General features: G+C 49.7%; 2 protein-coding genes across 4 annotated transcripts in view; one reads left to right on the top strand and one right to left on the bottom strand.

Moving 5' to 3' along the window:
• Positions 1-15,449, bottom strand: part of BICRAL (BICRA like chromatin remodeling complex associated protein) — an 84,995-nt gene extending 69,546 nt beyond the window's left edge. The window contains exons 1-2 of one of the 3 annotated variants that reach the window (XM_084752980.1): positions 15,381-15,449; positions 1,318-1,418 (exon numbers count right to left, since the gene is read on the bottom strand). The gene's annotated coding sequence lies outside the window, so the exon portion shown is untranslated. Of the gene's footprint in view, positions 1-1,317; positions 2,257-15,380 lie in introns of those variants that run through there. The other 2 variants (XM_084752981.1, XM_084752982.1) reach the window with 2 other exon arrangements.
• Positions 15,450-15,604: 155 nt separating this feature from the next.
• Positions 15,605-16,871, top strand: TBCC (tubulin folding cofactor C). Its single transcript, XM_084753035.1, has one exon. The coding sequence runs from the start codon at positions 15,613-15,615 to the stop codon at positions 16,744-16,746; it is 1,134 nt and encodes a 377-aa protein (XP_084609161.1). The 5' UTR covers positions 15,605-15,612; the 3' UTR covers positions 16,747-16,871.
• The last annotated feature ends 3,409 nt before the right edge of the window (positions 16,872-20,280 follow it).

Raw genomic sequence — 20,280 nt, 5'->3', positions numbered from 1 at the left:
GGAGATGGAAGACATTCAATAACAGTTGCTCGTATTCTAGTGGCTGATATTGTTTTTTGTTTTGGTTTTTGGTTTTGGTTTTTTTGCCCTGCGTGACTGTTATTGTTAAAAGTACTGTGAATCCAGAGAGGTGGCTCAGCGGTTAAAAGAGTTTGCTGTTCTTGGCCGGGTGGTGGTGGCGCACGCCTTTAATCCCAGCACTCGGGAGGCAGAGGCAGGCGGATCGCTGTGAGTTCGAGGCCAGCCTGGTCTACTAAGAGAGTCCAGGACAGCCAAGGCTACACAGAGAAACCCTGTCTCGAAAAACAAAAACAAAAACAACAACAACAACAACAACAACAACAACAACAACAACAAAGAGTTTGCTGTTCTTACAGAGGACTCAAATTTGATTCCTAGAAGCCAAGCTGGATAGCTTACAACTACCTGTAACTCCAGCCCTTGGAGATCTGATGTCCTTTTCTGCCCTTCACAGGCACCCACACTTAGTATACATACACTTTAAATAAATCTTTAAAATAAATCTTTTTAAAAAAAGAAGAAGGGAGGCCAGGCATGGGGGTACATGTCTTTAATCCCAGCACTCAGGAGGCAGAGGCAGGGCGGATCTCTTTAACTTCAAGGCCAGCCTGGTCTACACAGAAAGCCCTAGGACTATATAGTAACATGGACCCAAGTGTGGAGGTACACACACATTATCCCAGGGCTCAGGAGGCTGAGGCAGGAGGCTTACAAGTTGGTGGCTAGCCAGAATAATACCGTGAGACCTTATTTCAATAAACAAGTACATGATTGAATAAGTAAATGAATGAAAAAGAAAAACCTAAAGTGAAAGCTCTGCGCTGTGGGTAAGAGATGGAGAGCACCCACTCAGCAAGCTGGAGGTCCAGGGTCCAATTCCCAGCCCCAACTCCTTCCAAAAAAAGACTGAAATTGCTTTCAAAGTGATAAATAAGCAACCTACTGGAACTCTGCCAGTGCTTCCACTATCTTGCCTACATGGTTACTTTGTTTGGTTAGTGACTATGACCACTTTCAAACAGCCTCTCTAGATGCTAAGGCTATTTAAGTCGTGACATAGTTTTCCTTGACAGACTTAAAAAAAAAAAAACAAACCTCTGAACTCCCACAAGCTTCTAGGACAAAGACAGTGAGTTGACACCACACAGCAGAGATGTTTGTTTTTTAAAAGGCAGCCAGCACTCCCACTGGCCTCCAGTCTGACACACCCAGCCTGTTTCCCTGACAGAGCACAGGAGGGGGAGGGCAGCCACTGGCTTAGGAGGGGGCTAGGCTCAGTCACCTCCCAGGGCCTACCTCTCAGGCAGAGCCTTCCACTTCAGGCACACAAGAGGACAGGGATGGCACAAGGAGAGTAGAAGCCAGTCAGGTGATCATCCAGGCAATAGAATGCTGTTCTAAAGAAGAAGAAGAAGAAGAAAAGTTAGTTTCAGCTAGGCTTGGTGGTACACAAATGTACCTGCACTTGAGAGATTAGGAGCCGAAGGCAGAAAGCCATACAGCGAGGTCAACTACACGCTGAGTTCGAGGACAGCCTGGGCTACCCAGGACTTTGTTGTGAAGAAAAAAAAAAAAGTCACACCTCCCAAGGGAGGGTGTCCATATCCAGGGGCTTGCTCAATCACAGCATCCTTCTGAAAATGAAACTAGTAAGAGCTGACAAAGCTGGGTGTGGAAGCACACGCCTTGATCCTAGAGGCAGAAGCAGGGAGGCTATTGCAAGATTGAGACAAGCCAGGGCCCCATCACAAGACTCTATCTCAAAAACTGAAACAAAAGGCTGGAGGGAGGGCTCAGAGGTTCAGAGCAGGGGTGGCAGCTCCCGAGGACCTGGGTTCCTTTCCTAGAGCCACACAGCAGCTCACAACTGTGTTGAACTCCAGTTCCAGAGAATCTAACACCCTCTTCTGGCTCCGCAGGCACCAGGCACACACCTGACACACACACACACACACACACACACACACACACACACACACACACACACACGCAGGCAAAACACTCATACATATAAAATGGGAAAAAAGAAAATAAAACAAGCAGTCCTATGACGGCCAGGCATGGTGGCACACACATTTCATCTCAGCACTAAATCTAAGGCAGGAAGGTCTCGGAGAGTTCTGAGCCAGCCTGGTCTACATAGCAAGTTCCAGGCCAGCCAGGGCTATATAGTGAGACCCTTCCTCAAAACAAAACTAATATGAAAACACAAACAGCAATACAGAACTAAGATATCTGAAGAAGAAGTCACTCTAACTTTCACTTATTAATAAAAAAAGAAAGAAAGAAAGAAAGAAAGACAAGGAAATAGGTACTAAATAGGCCTCTAAGACAGAGTCTGAACATTCATGAAAAACTGAGGAGCCTGGAGAGATGGCTCAGCTGGCAAAGTGTTCGCTACACAAACTTGAGAACCTGAGTTCGAGCCCCAGAAGCCATGTTAAAAACCCAGTTGTTGGGGACATGGGCGTGAGCCTGTAGCCCCGGCACTAGGGAGGCAGAAACAGGAGTTCCAAGCCAGTGAGAGACCCTGTCTCCAAAACGAGGTTAGCAACGCCTGACAAATGACATTTAAGGTTGTCTTCTGGCCTCCACAGGTATGTGTGCACACACGTGTACACGCACACATACACATACATGTATGTAAAATACTGAGAGAGAACCCAAGGAGAAGGGACACTGTATGACTAAGGCTCATGACCATTCTGGTCATTAAAGAGCCACACGGTAAAAAGCCACATGGCTGCTGGAGTGCAGAATAGCTAACCAGGCATTGTGAGCAAAGGTACAAATACCCTCACACCGCACAATGTTTGCACGTCACTCATTATGAATCATACCAATCAAATACCAGTCGGGCATCCGTCTGGTCAGCTCCTTGGGAGTTAGCGTGAGTCATAGCTAACACAATCAGGAGCCCACGGAGCAAAGGACGAGTTGGCAGGGCCTGACGAGCTCATCATTCCCACTGCAAGCAGGATGCTCTGGGGGTCACGTGACCATTCCTTCTGAATTTGTTCTTTCTCTCTAGTCTCCACGTTTGTAGCTCAAGTCTTTTCCCCCTCAGCCATGTCCTGAACATTGTGGGATTTTTATTTTCTTTCTTTCCTTCAAAGCCCAAAACCCACCCACAAGCCCCCCTCAAAGCCAGGTCCTCTTCTCTACACACATTTGGGCTGCCTCTCCTGCTTGGCCTCCCATCCGTCTCCTACCTAGATGTAGAGGCACCTCTCTAAACCTCAAAGCTGAATGCATCTCCTCCCCATCAGCACCTCACTAACTGGGGAGCTGCTAAAACCACAGACCCCAACGCTGGGGGGTAGCTCGGGGCAGGCACATGCACTCTAGAATAAAGTAAGATAACAGAGTCCTAAACCTAAGGCTCCTGTCTGCAACCTCATCTTCAACTAGTATAGAAAGTCTCGGGCCAGCCTGGGCTATATGTCTCAAAACAAACACAACCTGGGGGAGAGAGGTGGCTCAGTGGTTAAGAGCACTGTTGTTCTAGAGGACCCGGTTTTAGTCCCCAGCACTCACGCCAGGTGGACTCACAACTACCTGTGATGCCAGCTCCAGGGGATTAGCTACCTCTAGCCTCCTCTGTCACCTGCATTCATGTCACATTTCCATGTACAGACACAGGCACCTATACATAATACAAATAACACTGTAAAAGGGGGCCGTGCGGAGCTCACTCAGGAGTGTTCTTGACTAGCCTGTCCGACCCTGGCACTCTATAAACTGGGCACGGTGACCCCTGTCTGTCATCCTAGCATTCATTCGAAAGGTGGAGCCGAGAGGATCGGGAGTTCAAGATCGTCCTCAGCAACACAGTGAGTTTCAGGCTAGCCTGGGCTACATGAGACTGTGTCAAAATAGGAATAGGAAAGGGCCAAAACCACGAAGAACAAACAACAATAAAAACAGACTGCCACGCCCAAATCCACAGTCAGAGGACACGCCTGGGAAGTACCAAGGTTTGGCTCACGAACTTCCTTAGTTTCCTCAAGTAGTAGAGAGTGAACCCAGAGCCGCACGGATGTTACACATGTGCTGGACCACTGAGCTTCATCCCCAGCCCAGATTCCAACTGCTCACTACTGTCTCCTCCAGCTTCACTGGACACATGTCTCAGCATTATTATTATTATTATTATTAATCACATTCTACTTATTTACTTTGTGTATTGCAGGGGGCATGCATGTGGAAACCAGAGGACAACTTTGGGGAATCATTTCTCTTCTTCAACCACTTGAGACCCAGGGTTCAAACGCAGGTCATCAGGCTTGGGAGCCGGTGCTTGTCCCCACAGAGCCACCTCCCCCACGTGCCCCTCCTGTGCCCCTCAGACTGATGGCAGAGACTCCCTTTCCTGGTCAATGAACTATTTGTGTATACCTCTCCCTTTGTCCTTCTCATTCCGGGGCGATCTGCACAGTCACAGTCGCCTCTCAAAATGCCGCCTTGCCTTCTGTCCCCACATCAGTAGCTTTCAAATATCCCTGACTGAGACTCGATCCCACGACTGACATTTCACATCACAACACAACAGATAAATAACTGATTCTGAAGGGGGAAAAAAAAACCCCGAGGCTTATCTAAACTATCTAAAGCAGCCGTGGTGACACATGCCCGAGATTCTTGCGTGCTAGAGGAGGCCTTTGGAGCCATCCTCAGCCATGGAGTGGGTTTCAGGAAAAGAGGCGTGGGCATGGCTCCTCCTGGGCTGTGCCATTTTTACAGAGCCCGTGAGATGCCTGGGAAAGGGTCCTCCACCCCACTGATGGAGCCTGGGCTCTGTGAGATCGATTCTATCTCAAACAAACAAAAACCACAGTGATGGGATGGAGAGGTGGCTCAGCGGTTAAGAGCACTGGCTGTTCTTCCGGAGGACCCGGGTTCAATTCCCGGCACCCACATGATAGCCCACACCTGTCTGCAACTCCATGATCTGACATCCTCATGCAGACACATGCAGGCAGAACACCAATGCACATTAAAAAAAAAAATTATCAAAACCACAGTGATGAAAATCAATAAATGACTTTTCTGCCTGCATCTGACACATCTTTTCTATAGCCTATGGCAGTAATCTAACCTTATGCCTGCCTACACAGCTCCCCGGAACCTGCCCCAGGGCCACCTGTGCACAGCCTCTGACCCTTACACAGCGTTGACAACTGCAGAAGTAAGACTACTAAAAGAATGCTTTAATTGTTTCTGCTTGTATGAAATGTTGTGTGTGTAATTTTTTCCCACTGGTTATAGTTCACAACATACTGACAACTCCCCAATTGTCTGGGAGTCAATTTAGTTCCAACTCTGAAATTGAATACAATTCTTTAAAATTATTCATTTAAATTATTCATGTGTATAGGCATTTTTGCTGCACGTAGTTGGTGCATCATGTGTGTGCCTGGTGCCTATGGAGGCCGGAAGAGGAATCTGGATATGCTAGGACTGGAGTTGCAGACGGTTGGGAGCCGCCATGTAGTACTGGAATTGAACCTCTGCAGGAGCAGCCAATGCTCTTTGCCACTGAGCTGTCTCTCCAGCCCCTTAATAGTCATTAAAAAAATAATAATAGCCGGGTGTGGTGGCGCACGCCTTTAATCCCAGCACTCGGGAGGCAGAGGCAGGGCGGATCCCTGTGAGTTCGAGGCCAGCCTGGTCTACAAAGCGAGTCCAGGACAGCCAAGGCTCCACAGAGAGACCCTGTATCGAAAAACCAAAAAAAAAAAAAAAAAAAAAAAAAAAAGGAAAAAAAATAATAAGAGAATCCTATTTCATCACAGTTTCACCAAGGTATAAATTCTTCTCCCCCTTAAAAGTAAAAACCACACGCAAAACCAACCAGAAAGCATCTCCTCAGGCTGCTCGCTTGCCAAGATATCACCAATGTGGGCAAACAAATCTTACACTCAGATTCTTAGAAACAATGTTCAAAAACCTCAAAACCTCCTTCCTGCCACTTCAGAAAGGAAACCCCCCCCTTGGGTGGGTACAGCCAAGGCCTCTCTGCTGCGGTGACGAAAGATCTATTGTCACTACGCTGCCCCAATAAGAAAAATGGGAAAAGAAATGAGAGCAGTCCAATCAAACAGCAGCAGTGAAGTTGTGGCCAAATCTGGGTACCTGGGATGAATGGATGGATGGATGGATGGATGGATGGATGGATGGGGAGGTGCAGCCCTCAGGGGGAGGGAGAAAAGGAGGAGAGCTGTTTCTGTGGCAGCTCCACAGACAGGAAACCTATCTGTTAACACCCCCAGCCGGCCAGGGCAGGCACCCCTTTAATCCCAGCACTCAGGAGGCAGAGGCAGGCAGATTGCTGTGAGTTCGAGGCCAGCCTGGTCTACAAAGTGAGTTCAGGACAGCCAAGGCTACACAGAGAAACCCTGTCTCAAAAAACAAAACAAAACAAACAAACATTAAAAAAAAAACCCCTAAACTAAAATAGATTTTAAAAGTACGAGCTACAGATGTTTATTTAAAAAAAAAAAAATCAGCTGGGCATGGTGGCGCATGCCTTTAATCCCAGCACTGGGGAGGAAGAGGCAGGCAGATCTTCCTGAGTTCGAGGCTAGCCTGGTCTACAAAATGATTTCCACTACTGCCAGGGCTGTTATACCAAGAAACCTAAATAATAAATAAATAAATCACAGATGGGCCTCGGAGCAGAAGTTAATCTTTTTGGCTCCCTCCTTTATCCAGGGAACTATGGCAACAGCCTCTCTTAAGCACTGCCCTCCCTGCTCCTAACCTTTCCCTTGGCCTTCCCATCCTGAATAACCCAGTCGCCAGGTGCTGGCTGGTCAAGACTCTCCCAACAGCTCTCCAGAAGCCCCAGGTTGCCTGCAGGGCTCTTGGAACCAGAGCCTGTCTTTCCTGACACTTATTTCGCACCTCCCCAGCCTGCCCTTCCCCCCGCCCCCCCATTCCTCTTCCCTTTGTACTTCAAACAACTTCCTTTTCCTTGATAACACACACTACCTCGAGTGACTCCTAATTAGTCATGTCTGTCCCTGGACTGTGAGCCTCCGGGAGGTGAGGACCAGGCTCAGTCTATTTTTACATCTCCCCATCTCTCCCCGCGGGCCAGCTGTGGCATCTTGCATCAGTATGCTAAGCGGCCGGTTATCGATCAAGACACCTGGCTGGTGCTGGACGTAGCAGATGCTCAGTAGAGGCTTGGGACTTGTCCCCAGTCAACTGGGGCTCGTGAAAAAGTCTCTCCATTTAGGCTGCTCAGGCGAGATGTCCTCCACAGCCTAGCTGTGTGGAGCGGAGAGAGCAGTTAGGCTCACGGTGGCCGCCTACAAGAAGCAATGAATGAATCTCTCAGTGTTACAGTTTTCACCCCCCTCTCCTCCCCCAAAAATTGAGCCATAAGGGGTTGACAAGAGAGCTAGTGGTAGAGATGCTTGCCAACATGCCCACACACCTGAGTCTAATTCCTGGGACCCACAAGGTAGGAGAAAATAAGAGACTCCCACAAGCAGTCCTAGACTTCCACATGATTGCTGTGACATGTATACCCCCACGCATATTTCTTTTTCTTTTTCTTTTTTTTTCAAGGCAAGGTTTCTCTGTGTAGCCTTGGCTGTCCTGGACTCACTTTTTAGACCAGGCTGGCCTCCAACTCACCGAGATCCACCTGCCTCCGCCTCCTGAGTGCTGGGATTAAAGGTGTGTGCCACCACCGCCCTGCTGTTAAATAAAGGTTTCTAATTGAGTCATGTCTTATATCCCAATTAACATGGTTGTTCTCTTTTCCTCCTTGTATAAGTCCTTTAAAAAAAAACAAAACAAAACAAAAAACAATCCTACAAGAGAAACCCTGTCTCCAAAAACCTAACCAAATCAAAACAGAACAAACAAAAACCAAACCCAACCAACCAACCAGAGTCTCATTCTGTAGCTCAGGTTGGTCTCAAACTCTTCAGCCTCCTGTCTCAGCCTCCGAAATACTGAAATTACAAGTGTGGACCACCACCTGGCTAAATTGTGTCGCGGAGAGGAAAAGTTAACTTCAAGTGTCATTCCTCTTCTGGCACCATCCACCTTGGGGTTTTATTTTGTAACTATATAGGTGTGTATGTGTGTGTGTGTGTGTGTGTGTGTGTGTGTGTGTGTGTTTGTGTGTGTGTGTATGTAGGTCTCTGTATGTGAGTGCATGTTCGAACACATGCTCAGGCTGTAAGTATCTTCCTAATGTGTGTAGAGGCCAGAGGACAGGCTCAAGTGCTGTTTCTCAGAGGCTATCTACAGGCGGGCCCTCGGCAGGCAGGTGAGGCTGGCCGGCCAGGAAGGGCTAGGAGTCTGTCTGCCCCTGCCTTCCCAGTGCTGGCATTTGAAGTGTGGACTTCCATGTCTAGCATTTTAAAATGCTGGTTCTAGAAACTCAGGTCTCCGTTGCACAGCAAACACTCTACCAGCTAAGCCCTCCCACTCCAACAGCCACTTACGAATAAATAAATGTGATTTTCAAAAACATAAACACAGAAGGAAGCTGTGATGGCTATTTTTACCAACGTGACTACATTTGGAGGTTAACTAAAACCCAAATTATTTATTTAATTTATGTATACAATGCTCTATTTGCATGTCCACCTGCAGGCCAGAAGAGGGCATCAGATCCCTTAACAGATGGTTGTGAGCCACCATGTGGTTGCTGGGAATTGAACTCAGGACCTCTAGGAAGAACAGACAGTGCTCTTAACCTCTGAGCCATCTCTCCAGCCCGGGAAGACTCATTTCTAATCCAGACCTTTGAGGCAGGACGGACGAGCAGCCTACATAAGGACTTATTAGAAGGAAGCTCTCTTTGCCGGCTCGCTCTCCCCAGCGAGTCCACTCTTTCCCTGGCATTAGAGCCCACTTCTTTGGGATTCTGGCGTATACTGAAGACCAGCTGAGACATCCAGCCTCATGGGCTGAACAACGACTGGATTCTTGGACCTTCCATGCCAGGCAGCCATTGCTGTATCAGCTAGACCACGGCCTGTAAGTCATTCTCATGAATTCCGTCTTATACATACATAGGCATATTCTATACGTTCTGTTCCTTTAAAGAAGCCTGCCTAACACATAAGTATTGGCACTGTAAGAAAAAAACAAGCAGCCTTCCCTTACAACGTGGAGTTTTGCCGCTTTTTCACTTAAACATTCATTCTCTGTGTGTGCACGTGTGTGCCCTCCTGTGCTGTGGAGGTCAGAGGGCAACTTTGGGAATGGGTTCTCGTCTTTCATCACGTGGCTCTAGGGACTGGACTCATGTCGTCAAGCTCCCTTACTCACTGAGCCATCTTTCCAGCCCTGTCGCTGCCTCTTGTTAAGCAGAAGAAGATTCATGTACACCACACCCTGTATAGGCTATGCAATAAATTCATGCTACCTCAAATCAATGCTAACTCCCCCGTGTTCTAAAAAAAGCAGCAAAGAACATGATATGGAAGGATTCACCTCAATCCTAGTGCTTGGGAGGCAAAGCCGGAAGGATTATAAGTCAAAGGCCAACCTGAGCTATACAGTGAGATCCTGTCTCAAAAACAGATGAGCAACAACAAAAATGGGGTGTATGGGAGATAGCTCAGTCAGTAAAGTGCTCGCCATACAAGCTTGAGGATCTGGGTTCGATTCCCAGCACCCACGTTATAAGCCAAGTAGGGTAGCATATGCTTAAAATCTCCGCACTGATTTGGTTAGCGGATCTGTGGGGCTCACTGCCAGCCTGCCGGTCTCATCATCAGGCCTTAGGTGCCAGTGAGATTCTAAGAAAATGGGGGGGGGGGCGGTGCTGGAGAGATGGCTCAGTAGTTAAGAGCACTGACTGCTCTTCCAGAGGTCCTAAGTTCAATTCTCCGCAACCACATGGTGGCTCACAACCATCCATAATGTGATACATGTACAGGTGTACACGCAAGTAGAGCATTGTAAACATAATAATAAATAAATACATCTTTAAATTACAGTGCCAGAAAGATTGCTCAGTGGTTAAGAGCACATTCTGCTCTTGCGAGAGGATCTAGTTTTTGTTTTTTCAGACTGAGTTTCTCTGTGTAGCCCTGGCTGTCCTGTTCTGGAACTCAATCTGCAGACCAAGATGTCCTGGGACTCAGGGATACACCTGCCTCTGCCTCCTGAATGCTGGGACTAAAGGCGTGTGCCACTTTCTACTGATAAGGACCCTGGTTTTATTTCTAGTACCCATGTTGCTGCTCACAACTATCTGTAACTCCAGTTCCAAAAGATCTGACGCCCTCTCCTGGCAACTGCCGGCACTGCACACATGTAGTACATATACATAAATGCAGGCAAGGCACTCATACATAAATTTGTTTGTTTGTTTGTTTGTTTTGGTTTTTCGAGACAGGGTTTCTGTGTAGCCTTGGCTGTCCTGGACTCACTTTGTAGACCAGGCTGGCCTCGAACTCACAACGATCCGCCTGCCTCTGCCTCCCGAGTGCTGGGATTAAAGGCCTGCGCTACCACGCCCGGCTTCTTTTGTTTTTTGAGACAGGGTTTCTCTGTGTAACAACTCTGGCTGTCCTGGAACTCGCTCTGTAGTCCAGGCTGGCCTCGAGCTCATGGAGATCCACCTGCCTCTGTCTCCCGAGTGCTGGGATTAAAGGCACGCACCACCACACCCAGCCTTTCTTTCTTTTTTAATGTATTATGTGTGAACCATGTGAAGGTAAGAGAACAAGTCTAAGGAGCTTCTCTTCCACTCTTACGTGGGTTTCTGAGAGCCAACTCAGGTTGTCCTCAGGCCTGGTTGGTGGCTGCTTTAAGCACCAAGCCATTTCACCTCCGCAGCACAGTTCTGACAGGCAGGCACAGGATAAGAACGTGAGCAGAGGCTGCCTGGGACACAAGGGGACAAGTTCCTTGGCCAGTGAGTGGTGAAGGGGGTGGAGACTGCCTGGGGCAGAGGCAGGGGGAAGCAGCTGTCCTGCCTCCAGATAAGAGGGAGGCTTTTAAGAACAGGACAAGCCCTCACGGCTATCTTTCTTTGTCTTTGTGCCAGAAACACTGGCACTAGAGGTAGGAAGATGGACCTACCCTCTGGTAAGAGAGGCCTAGATCTCCTCAGTGAACACTTCACAAGCCAGGCATGCTCCGAGCTTGCTGCTAAGAGTCAAAAAAGGGAGTGCCCCCCTTCTGGCAATCACTAGAACCCAGGCAGGGCTTGCATCTATCTATCTGCCTTAGTGCCCAACAACTCTGATAAGCGCCTTGAACAGCAAGGGGCCGCATTCTGTGCTGTCCAGGCATGCAGCACGGCTTCTTTCATTGAAATGCTTTCGCTGTCTGTTTTTTTTTTTCCCCCTCCTCCTTCTTTAAAAGACAGGAGCTTGCTATATAACCCATGCTAGCTTGCAATTCTTGATCCTAGTGCTTCCTGAGGGCTGGGATTACAAGCATGAACCACCAAGCCTGGTTTAAGATTCACTTTTAAGGCATTAAAAGATCAAGTAGGAGCTGGGGGGGGGGCGGTGGGGTGGGGGTGGGGGTGGGGTGGGGACGGTACACACCTTTAAACCCAGCACTCAGGGAGGTAGAGACAGATGGATTTCTGTGAGTTCGAGGCCAGCTTGGTCTACAAAGCAAGTCTAGGACAGTCAAGGCTACACAGAGAAACCTGCCTCCGGGGGTGGGGGTGGGGGGTGGGGAGGGGGAACCCAAAAACAAATCAAGTAGGAACAGAGGAGATGGGTCAGTGGTTAGAGCATCCGTATAGAGGCCCTGGGTTCAATTCTCAGCACACACATGGTGCCTCACAGCCATGTTACTCTAGTTCCTGGGGACAAAAGGCCGTCTTCACTCACATGCAGGCCAAACACTCATACATATTAGAGAGACAGACAGACAGAAAGAAAGAAAGGCCAAAAAATAAAAAGGAAAGGCTGGAGAGATGGCTAAAGAACACTGACTATTCTTCCAAAAGTCCTGAGTTCAATTCCCAGCAATGACACGGTGGCTCACAACCATCTATAATGAGATCTCGTGTGCTCTTCTGGTGTGCAGATGTACATGCAGGCAGAGCATTGTTTATGTAATATATATATACACACATATATACTAGTTTTTCAAGACAGGGTTTCTCTGTGTAGCCTTGGCTGTCCTGGACAGGCTTTATAGACCAGGCTGGCCTCGAACTCACATCAATCTGGCTGCCTCTGCCTCCCGAGTGCTGGGATTAAAGGCATGCGCCACCACATCTAGCATAAAAGGGAACCCTTGGGGGTTGGAGAGATGGTTCAGCAGTTAAGAGCACTGGCTGCTCTCCCAGAGGACCCAGGTTCAATTCCCAGCACCTACATGTCAGCTCACAACTGTCTGTAACTCCAGTCCAGCTGATCCAATACCTTCACACAGACATACATGTAGACATAATGCCAATGCATATAAATTTAAAAAAAAAAGAAAAGTAAACCCAACACAGGGATCCATAAGATATGCAAACCATTGTTAAATATAAGTTAAGATTGGGCTCTAACCTCTCTTCTCCTTACTCTTCCTGTCTGTCTGTCTGTCTGTCTGTCTCTCTCTCTCTTTCTCTCTCTCTCGGGTATCCCTTCCCCCTTTTCTCCCCCCTCCCATGGTCATTTAATAAACCTCATATAACATAAAGAAAAAATAAGTTAAGGTTGGACAGTCAAGGCTGCTGAACTAGTCAAGTGTTTGCATCAACATAAAGCTAGAAGAGCAGCTCCTGGAAGCAGTCCTCTGACCTCCACAGCCCACTCCACGACCAAACTCAACAGCTGTTAAAATCCATAGCTCTTTTTGTCCTTCCACTTAGCACGATGTCCACGACACTCAGCAGCCTCTGCCTGGGCGGTGCACAGTGGATGCTGCTCGCTTCCTCCCCCTCCTTGACCAGGGCAGGCACTTACCTTTGACGAGCCAGGATCCTGTCAAGGGCACGTGCTCAATCCACTGCCCTCAAATGTTAGGAGGAGGACACAACGCGGTCTGGCAGTGCCAGCCGTCAGCAACCTTCCTGTGGTTCTTAACTCAGAAACCAAACATATAGCTTGACACCTGCCTCTGTCACCTACTCTATCCAACCTGGGGATAGAAAAACATTATCCCTGTGCTCCAAGGTGACCTCACAACGACCCCTCTCAGGGTTCACACCAGTCTTTAAAACAGGTCCCCGACACACTGAGTCAACTGCACGACCCTCCATCTTTGTCCTATGATGCTTAAACCTTAAACAACAGACAATTTTCAGACGGCACCTTCCTGTCAAGCAGACTAGCAAAAACCTATCCACCGGCAGAAACACACCCAGAAAGGGCTGATGACACTGACTTCTACTTCGAACATAGTCCGTACTTAAAACCCCTCATAGACTCGACAGAGCTGACAGCCCCAACTCCAAGCTCAAGACACCTTTCACCTCTCTCTTTCTCTCTTCAGGGTTTCTCTGTGCAGCCATGGGTGTCCTGGAACTTGCTCTGTAGACCAAGCTGGCCTCAGACTACAGATACCCGCCTGCCTCTGCCTCCAGCAGTGCGTGGGCCACTGCGGCTCTGCCCGGCAACTTTAAGTAGAGTGGGAAAGACTAGGATACAGGGAAGGGAAAGTAAAGCACATTGGGAATTGTTGCTATTTCCTGTAGCAAAATCCATCTTCTTTTAATGTCTCTAGGTTAGATCTATGGTTACCTGCACTTGCTGCTTTTTCATAGGAGCTGGGTTCCTCTTCCAGCACCCAGCAGGCCACAGCTACCTGTACCGCCAGTTCTAGGGATCTGACGCCCTCTCCTGGCATCCAGAAACACTGCACATTCATGGTGCACGAACATATATGCATACAAAACACCCATATACATAAACTACAAATAAATCTATCTTTCATGAAAAAGGCAGCTATTAGGTTCCTCTAGGTAACCTGAACAAAGTCATCAGCTATATTTCAATAGTATTAAGTCCATATTTTCCCGAAATAAAAGTGTTAAAAAAAAAAAAGCCTTACCTATCTTGCCCAGGAAAGAAAACTAACGAAAATAAGGAGTCCGCACAGCTAGCCTAAGCGACTATCGGCTTTTCTTTTTCGACTGGCACTGTTACATCAAGGTGCACAGACATAAACACACAAACATGTGACATGCCCCCCTCCTGCCCTCCACCTAACAGGGAATTTGCCACCCAGTGACACCTGTATTGACTCAGTAGTGGAATGCTTGAGGTATGTTTGTTTGTTTGTTTGTTCTCTTTTTCTTAATGGTTAGGAAAGGAGACAAGTGGGATGTGAGGCCTGGAACTCAAGTCTTAATTCCAATGTAACTGAATGGCTCGCGTTTCCTCCCATCTTTCTCTGCAGGAGAACGCAGGTATATAGGTAAAATTTCAAGTGAGTTTTTGGGGCAGATTTTAAAAATATCCCAATTAAAAGAATAAAAATGGAGGTTGGCAACCAGGGTGGAGATGGAGCTTAAGCCGAGGAATGCATGCGCAGCCGGGGTCTAGAAGACCCGGGTGGCTGAAGGCAGCATGCGAGGATGCCACCCGAGTCCCCGGCAGCCGCCGCCTTGGGATTCTGCCAGGGGCTGCGCGGTCTTGGCTGCCCACTCGCACCTCGGGTTGGTCCGGACTTTAGGCTAGGCTCGTTCACTTCCGGTGACAAATCCCTCCCACCACCTCTAGAAATAATGTACCGTTTCCCCATCGCCTTCCTAAAGACCGTCGGCCCTGTAGGAAGACGCGAGGCGCCCGGGGCCGAGGGGTCTTAACCCCGCGCGGCCAGCGGCTGTCAGCTGCGCAGGGAGTGGCCGCCACCGCGCCAGGGAGAAAGAGGGTGGGGGTGGCATGTCATCCTCCCCCGCTCCCCCGCTTCGACTGCAGCAATTGGCCATTAAAAAAAAATTCTGTTTTTAGAATCCCCCAGGAACCCCGGAGCCCGCTCCAGCGAGGAACCCCGTCTCTCCCATCGCGGTGCCTCACGCCTTCTACCCGCACCAGTAACTGCCCACGGGGACCTAGACGCCCCCAGGCCGCGCCGAGCTGCAGTGGATGGGGGACGGCAGGAAAGATGAGGGTTACCAGGGCGGCAGGGACCGGTTGAGCAAAGAGGTGATGGAAGGCAAAAGGGAAAGAAAAAAACAAAACAAAACAAAAAAACCCAGAGGCATGCAAGCGGCTCCCTGGCCAGCTGTTCCAGCTGCAGCTTCCTCCAGCGCGGCCCGGGAGGTGCAATAACCCCCCCCCTCCATCTTTCTCGCACTACCTGTCCCCCACCGCCACCACAAGCACACATTCCTCCCCACCACCCTGTAGCAGATCTCCGGCCTGTAAGGGGGTAGTAGGGAGGAGCTGGGGGGAGGGGGAGGCCTGCGAGTTTCTAACCTTGTTCTTATAAACAAACCCACATGTGCAGCTGCCGCTGCTGCAACTCACCCCACAATCCCGGATATAAGTCCTGCCCCTTTAAGAAGGAAAAAAAAAAAAAAGCTTTCAACCCGCCTGCCTCCCACCCCACCCATCCACCAGGACCTTTGTCTCCCCACCCCCTCCTGTCATCCAGCCCCGCCCCCTTCCCCGCCCCTCCGATGCGAAGACACCAATAGGCGAAGAGAATATGGCGGGATCCGACGTCATCACAGCCGGCCAATCACAGGCCGCGTTGGTGGCAGGCCTTTGCGGAAGGCCCTGCGAGGAAAGGCGGCGGGTGAGGGAGCCTGCAGTCAAGATGGAGGGTGTGGGCTGCTCGGCGCCTCTGGGCGACGGTGCCGCTGGGTCTCCGCGGGACCTGAGCCTGGTGCCCGAGCGGCTTCAGAGGCGCGAGCAGGAGCGGCAGATGGAGGTGGAGAGGCGCAAGCAGAAGCGGCAGGACCAGGAGGTGGAGGAGGAGAAGAGCGGCTTCTTCGCCGCCGCCTTCGCTCGCGAGCGCGCGGCGGCCGAGGAGCTGCTGCGGGGCGAGGCGTCGGCCGAGCGGCTGGACGAGGCGGCCGAGCGGCTGCAGGGGCTGCGGAAACTCCTGAACGACTCGGTTCTGTTCCTCGCCGCCTACGACCTGCGGCAGGGCCAGGCGGCGCTGGCGCAGCTGCAGGCGGCGCTAACCGACCGGCGCCAGGAACTGCAGCCCAAGAAGCGCTTTGCCTTCAAGGCGCGGAAGAAGGATGCTGCCGGGGCGGTCCAGGTAGACGCCGCACCTGTCGCCTCGGCCGCCCCTCCGCCGCCCTTGACCAAAGAGGAGGCAGCTCCGGGGACTAGCTGGGCCTGTGGCTTCTCCAACCTGGAGTCCCAAGATTTGGAGAAGAGAGCCGACGAGCTGCACCAGCGCGACATCCTTTTGAGCGACCTGACCAACTGCACTGTCAGGCTGCGTGGCAACCCCAACACCTTGCGACTGGCAAAGGCCCGCGGCTGCAAGGTGCTCTGCGGCCCGGTGTCCACCTCCGTGTTCCTGGAGGACTGCTGTGATTGCACACTGGCGGTGGCTTGCCAACAGCTCCGCGTACACACTACCAAAGACACCCGCATCTTCTTGCAGGTGACCAGCAGGGCCATCGTGGAGGACTGCAGCGGCATCCTGTTCGCCCCTTACACCTGGAGCTACCTGGGGATCGACAAGGACTTCCAGGACTCCGGTTTAGATAGGAGCAAAAATAACTGGGACCACGTTGATGATTTCAACTGGCTGGCTCGAGATGTGGCCTCCCCAAACTGGGGTATTCTCCCTGAAGAGGAGCGGCATGTCCAGTGGGACTGAGCGCTGGCCAAGCTCAGTGACATCCCACTCAGTTTAACCGCACTGTTAATGTTTGCGCTGTCAGGGGCTTGAAGTTGTTGAGACTGCCCTACTTGTGAGTTCTATTAAATTGATGACAGAGTAAAGGGGGGCTTTTGCTACTTTGACATTTTCCTCACTTCCTTTGAGTATGACAGCTTGAAGAAGTCGGGGGAGAGTGGTGGGGCTGTGAGGGGTTTGCTGTTTTTATAGTTGGTCGCAGAGCCTGATAAAGTAGGTTTTCCCTAAGTAATAGGGGATGTCTGGAGAACTCCATCAGTGGGCATTTAAAAAGCTCCATGAACGGCGGTCCCCCCCTCCCGCAAGCCCCCATCCCCAAAGGTTTGCCCTGTATGTTTTTCAGCTATGGAGACACCTGGGCTGCTGGACTCCAGCGTTAGGTCAAGAGGCATTGAGCCTGCCAGCTGTAATGCTGAGCTAGTTACTGCCTGTACCAGCTCCCTCCATCGGTCTTGTGTTGAGACGGCTGTCACATGGAACTGGAACTCACAGGGATCCTGGAGTGCCTACTTCTAAGCTCCTGCCACCCCACCCAGACCACAGACCTTATGTACACTGAGGTTACTATAAAGCCCTCAAGAGCTGTGAAGCAGTCTCTGTGGCACCCTGTGTCACGTGAGGAAACAGCGCAGTGATTGCTGCTGGATCCGAAACTAAGTCGTGTTGTCCCATCTTAGTTTTCCCTTTTTTGTTTTGTTTTGTTTTTGTTTGTTTTGTTTTTTGAGACAGGGTTTCTCTGTGTAGCCCTGGATGTCCTGGACTCACTTTGTAGACCAGGCTGGCCTCGAACTCACAGCAATCCACCTGCCTCTGCCTCTCGAGTCCTGGGATTAAAGGCATGCGCCACCACACCTGGCTCCATCTTAGTTTTAAAAGGCAAGCTCCCGTGCTAGCCTAGATTGACCCGGAGCTTATTCTCTAAGCTGGTCTCAGAACTCATCCGGGTCCTCCTACTCAGCCTCCTAAATGCTGGGGTTTGGAACTTGAGGCTTCACTGCCAGGGTGTTTAATTTTTGAGACAGGGTTTCTCTTTGTAGATAGGCTGGGCTCCATCTCACAGAGCTCTGCCCTCCTCTGCCTCCCAAATGCTGGGATTAAAGGCGTGTGCCACCACCGCCCGGCTCAAAGCCAGCATTCTTAAATGCCAAACTAACTTTTAATTTTGTGACTGGTCTCACTACACAGCCGCAACCCTGGCACTTGCTGTCAAAGAGATCCACTTGGCTGTTTCTCAGTGCTGACAGCAAATACATGCACCATTGTACCTGGCCTGGAAGCTAATTTTAGGACATATATTTTAGATTTTAACGTGCCATTTTTTTTTAAATACCTCAAGGATTAAGATACTTGTCATACCTCACACACTTATGTTTAAATTGTATATGTTCTGTCTCCAGAAGAGGATTTAAAGTAGCTTTTGGGTAAGTGACATGTGACAGGGCCACCAAAGCTTATGGGAAGGGGCCTGGGCGGCTCAGATGGCAGAGGTGAGCCAGCTTTTCTTCCTCTCACCCACGAGCCTTGGAAAGGAATACTAATAGTTTCGGGATTTACAGCATCTACCAAGGGAAAAAGTCAGTTACTCAAACTGACCTTATCTCTTGATAACAAGAGACAGATGGAGCAAAGGTCTCAAGCACATTCAGTCATACGCTAATACACCGCAGGACACAGCACTCCAGGAGCATACACTAACGGCCTTGCAATTCTTAACAGCAAAGCTCACTACATTTAGAAAAACTCTGCCACTGGGTAAGTCCTCCCGTTGGCTGGATTTGATCTCCGTGACCACTAGAGGAAAAAAAAAGGAATAAGAATAAAATATTGGGAGCCAGGCAGTGGTGGTACAAGCCTATAATCCCAACATCTGGGTGACAGAGGCAGCAAGATCTCTGAGTTCAAGGCCAGCCTGAACAGCCAAGGTTACACAGTGAAACCCTGTCCCGAAAACTAAAAAGGGAGAAAATACATAAAGTAAGAGAAATCCCATCTCAAAAGGTAAGGTAGAGAAAGGGGAAGGTACCCCTGGCCTTAACATAGGTAGACAGGTGAGCTCACACCAAATCCACTAAATAAATATAAAATGCCTGGAAATCCCTTAGATCTTAGAATTCTGTCATTAGCTTTTTAGTTTATTTGTCCTTCCGACAGGGTTTCATTTAGCCCAGGCTAGCCTTCAGATCTCCCTGCCTCAACCTCCCCAGTGGTGACATTACAATCATGTACCGCCACGCCTAGCCACAAAGCAGCAGGTTGTAATGTCAGTTTGAACCATGATCACTGCAGGCTATCAGCTTTCTCTGCTGTCCAGGGCCTATGTGCTAACCTGATCTTCATGTCACCATTTCACATCTCATGCCTGCGACTCTGCAGACCGCACCAGATGGACTGGTGATAAGCCACCTCGCTGGCACCCAATCAACATCCTTCAGTATTTAAAAAAAATCTGGGAATGGTGGCACACACCTTTAATCCCAGCACTCAGAGGCAGAGGCAAGCAGATCTCTGAGTTTGAGTCCAGCCTGGTCTACAAAGCAAGTCCAGGACAGCCAAGGCTACACAGAGAAACCCTGTCTTTGAAAAAGGAAATAAAAATCAAAGTTAACAATGAGTGAATATCTTCGTGTAGAAATGACTCAGAGATAGGCTGTTCTCTCTGTAGGCTAAATACCTGGGGCTGAACTCTGCATCAACAGGCTTCGAGCATCTAGGATACTGACATCCGTGGTATTCCTAAGATGCTCGTTAACTTCCAGGTGCTCTGGGAGTACTGTGCTTTCCCACCTTTATCAGCAAAGCCAGAGATCAGACCTCCGTCCCTTCTCCAGTCTGATAACAGCTGCGATTGTCTTGTAGTCTGCCTGTAATTTTCTCCCCTTCTCCACTGTTTAAACCATCTTGTATGCTGCTGCCAAACTGGCCTTTTTAAAGTATGTCGCCGGTTGTGGTGGCGCACAGCAGTAGGATTTGCTGAAGCAGGCAGAGACAGGAGGATCACGAGTTCGAGGCCAGCCTGGGCTACACATTTAAAAGCTGGGCAGTGGTGGGCTCATGCCTTTAATCCCAGCACTCGGGAGGCAGAGGCAGGTGGATCACTGTGAGTTCGAGGCCAGCCTGGTCTACAAAGTGACCTTTCCTCATACATGTCACGCTCCAGCTCTGAACCAACAGCCATTTAATCACACACACACACACACCGTATCAGTCAGGGCCCTGGCGGGAAACCAAGCGGCTTAGAAAAGACTCAGAGGGTAGTTTGTGAAGAGATGAACGTAGGGGCTATCTACACAGATGGAGGCACAGTTTAGGATCAGCAATGAGACAGTTTGCAAGACCTGCATTTTCCCTAGGGCTAAAGCTGTTACCTGAATAAGAGGGAGAGGAGTGTGTGTGTGTTGGGGGGGGGGGGATAAAGGGGGGTATACACCATACAAGCGGTTTAGGTTTCAGTGGAAGAATGCAACCAACCCTTAGAATGGGGGCCACTGCGCCACC

Source organism: Acomys minous (assembly GCF_964271855.1).
Source record: "Acomys minous genome assembly, chromosome: 13".
Taxonomy (NCBI): domain Eukaryota; kingdom Metazoa; phylum Chordata; class Mammalia; order Rodentia; family Muridae; genus Acomys; species Acomys minous.
This window is presented reverse-complemented; position numbering and strand designations above follow the sequence as displayed.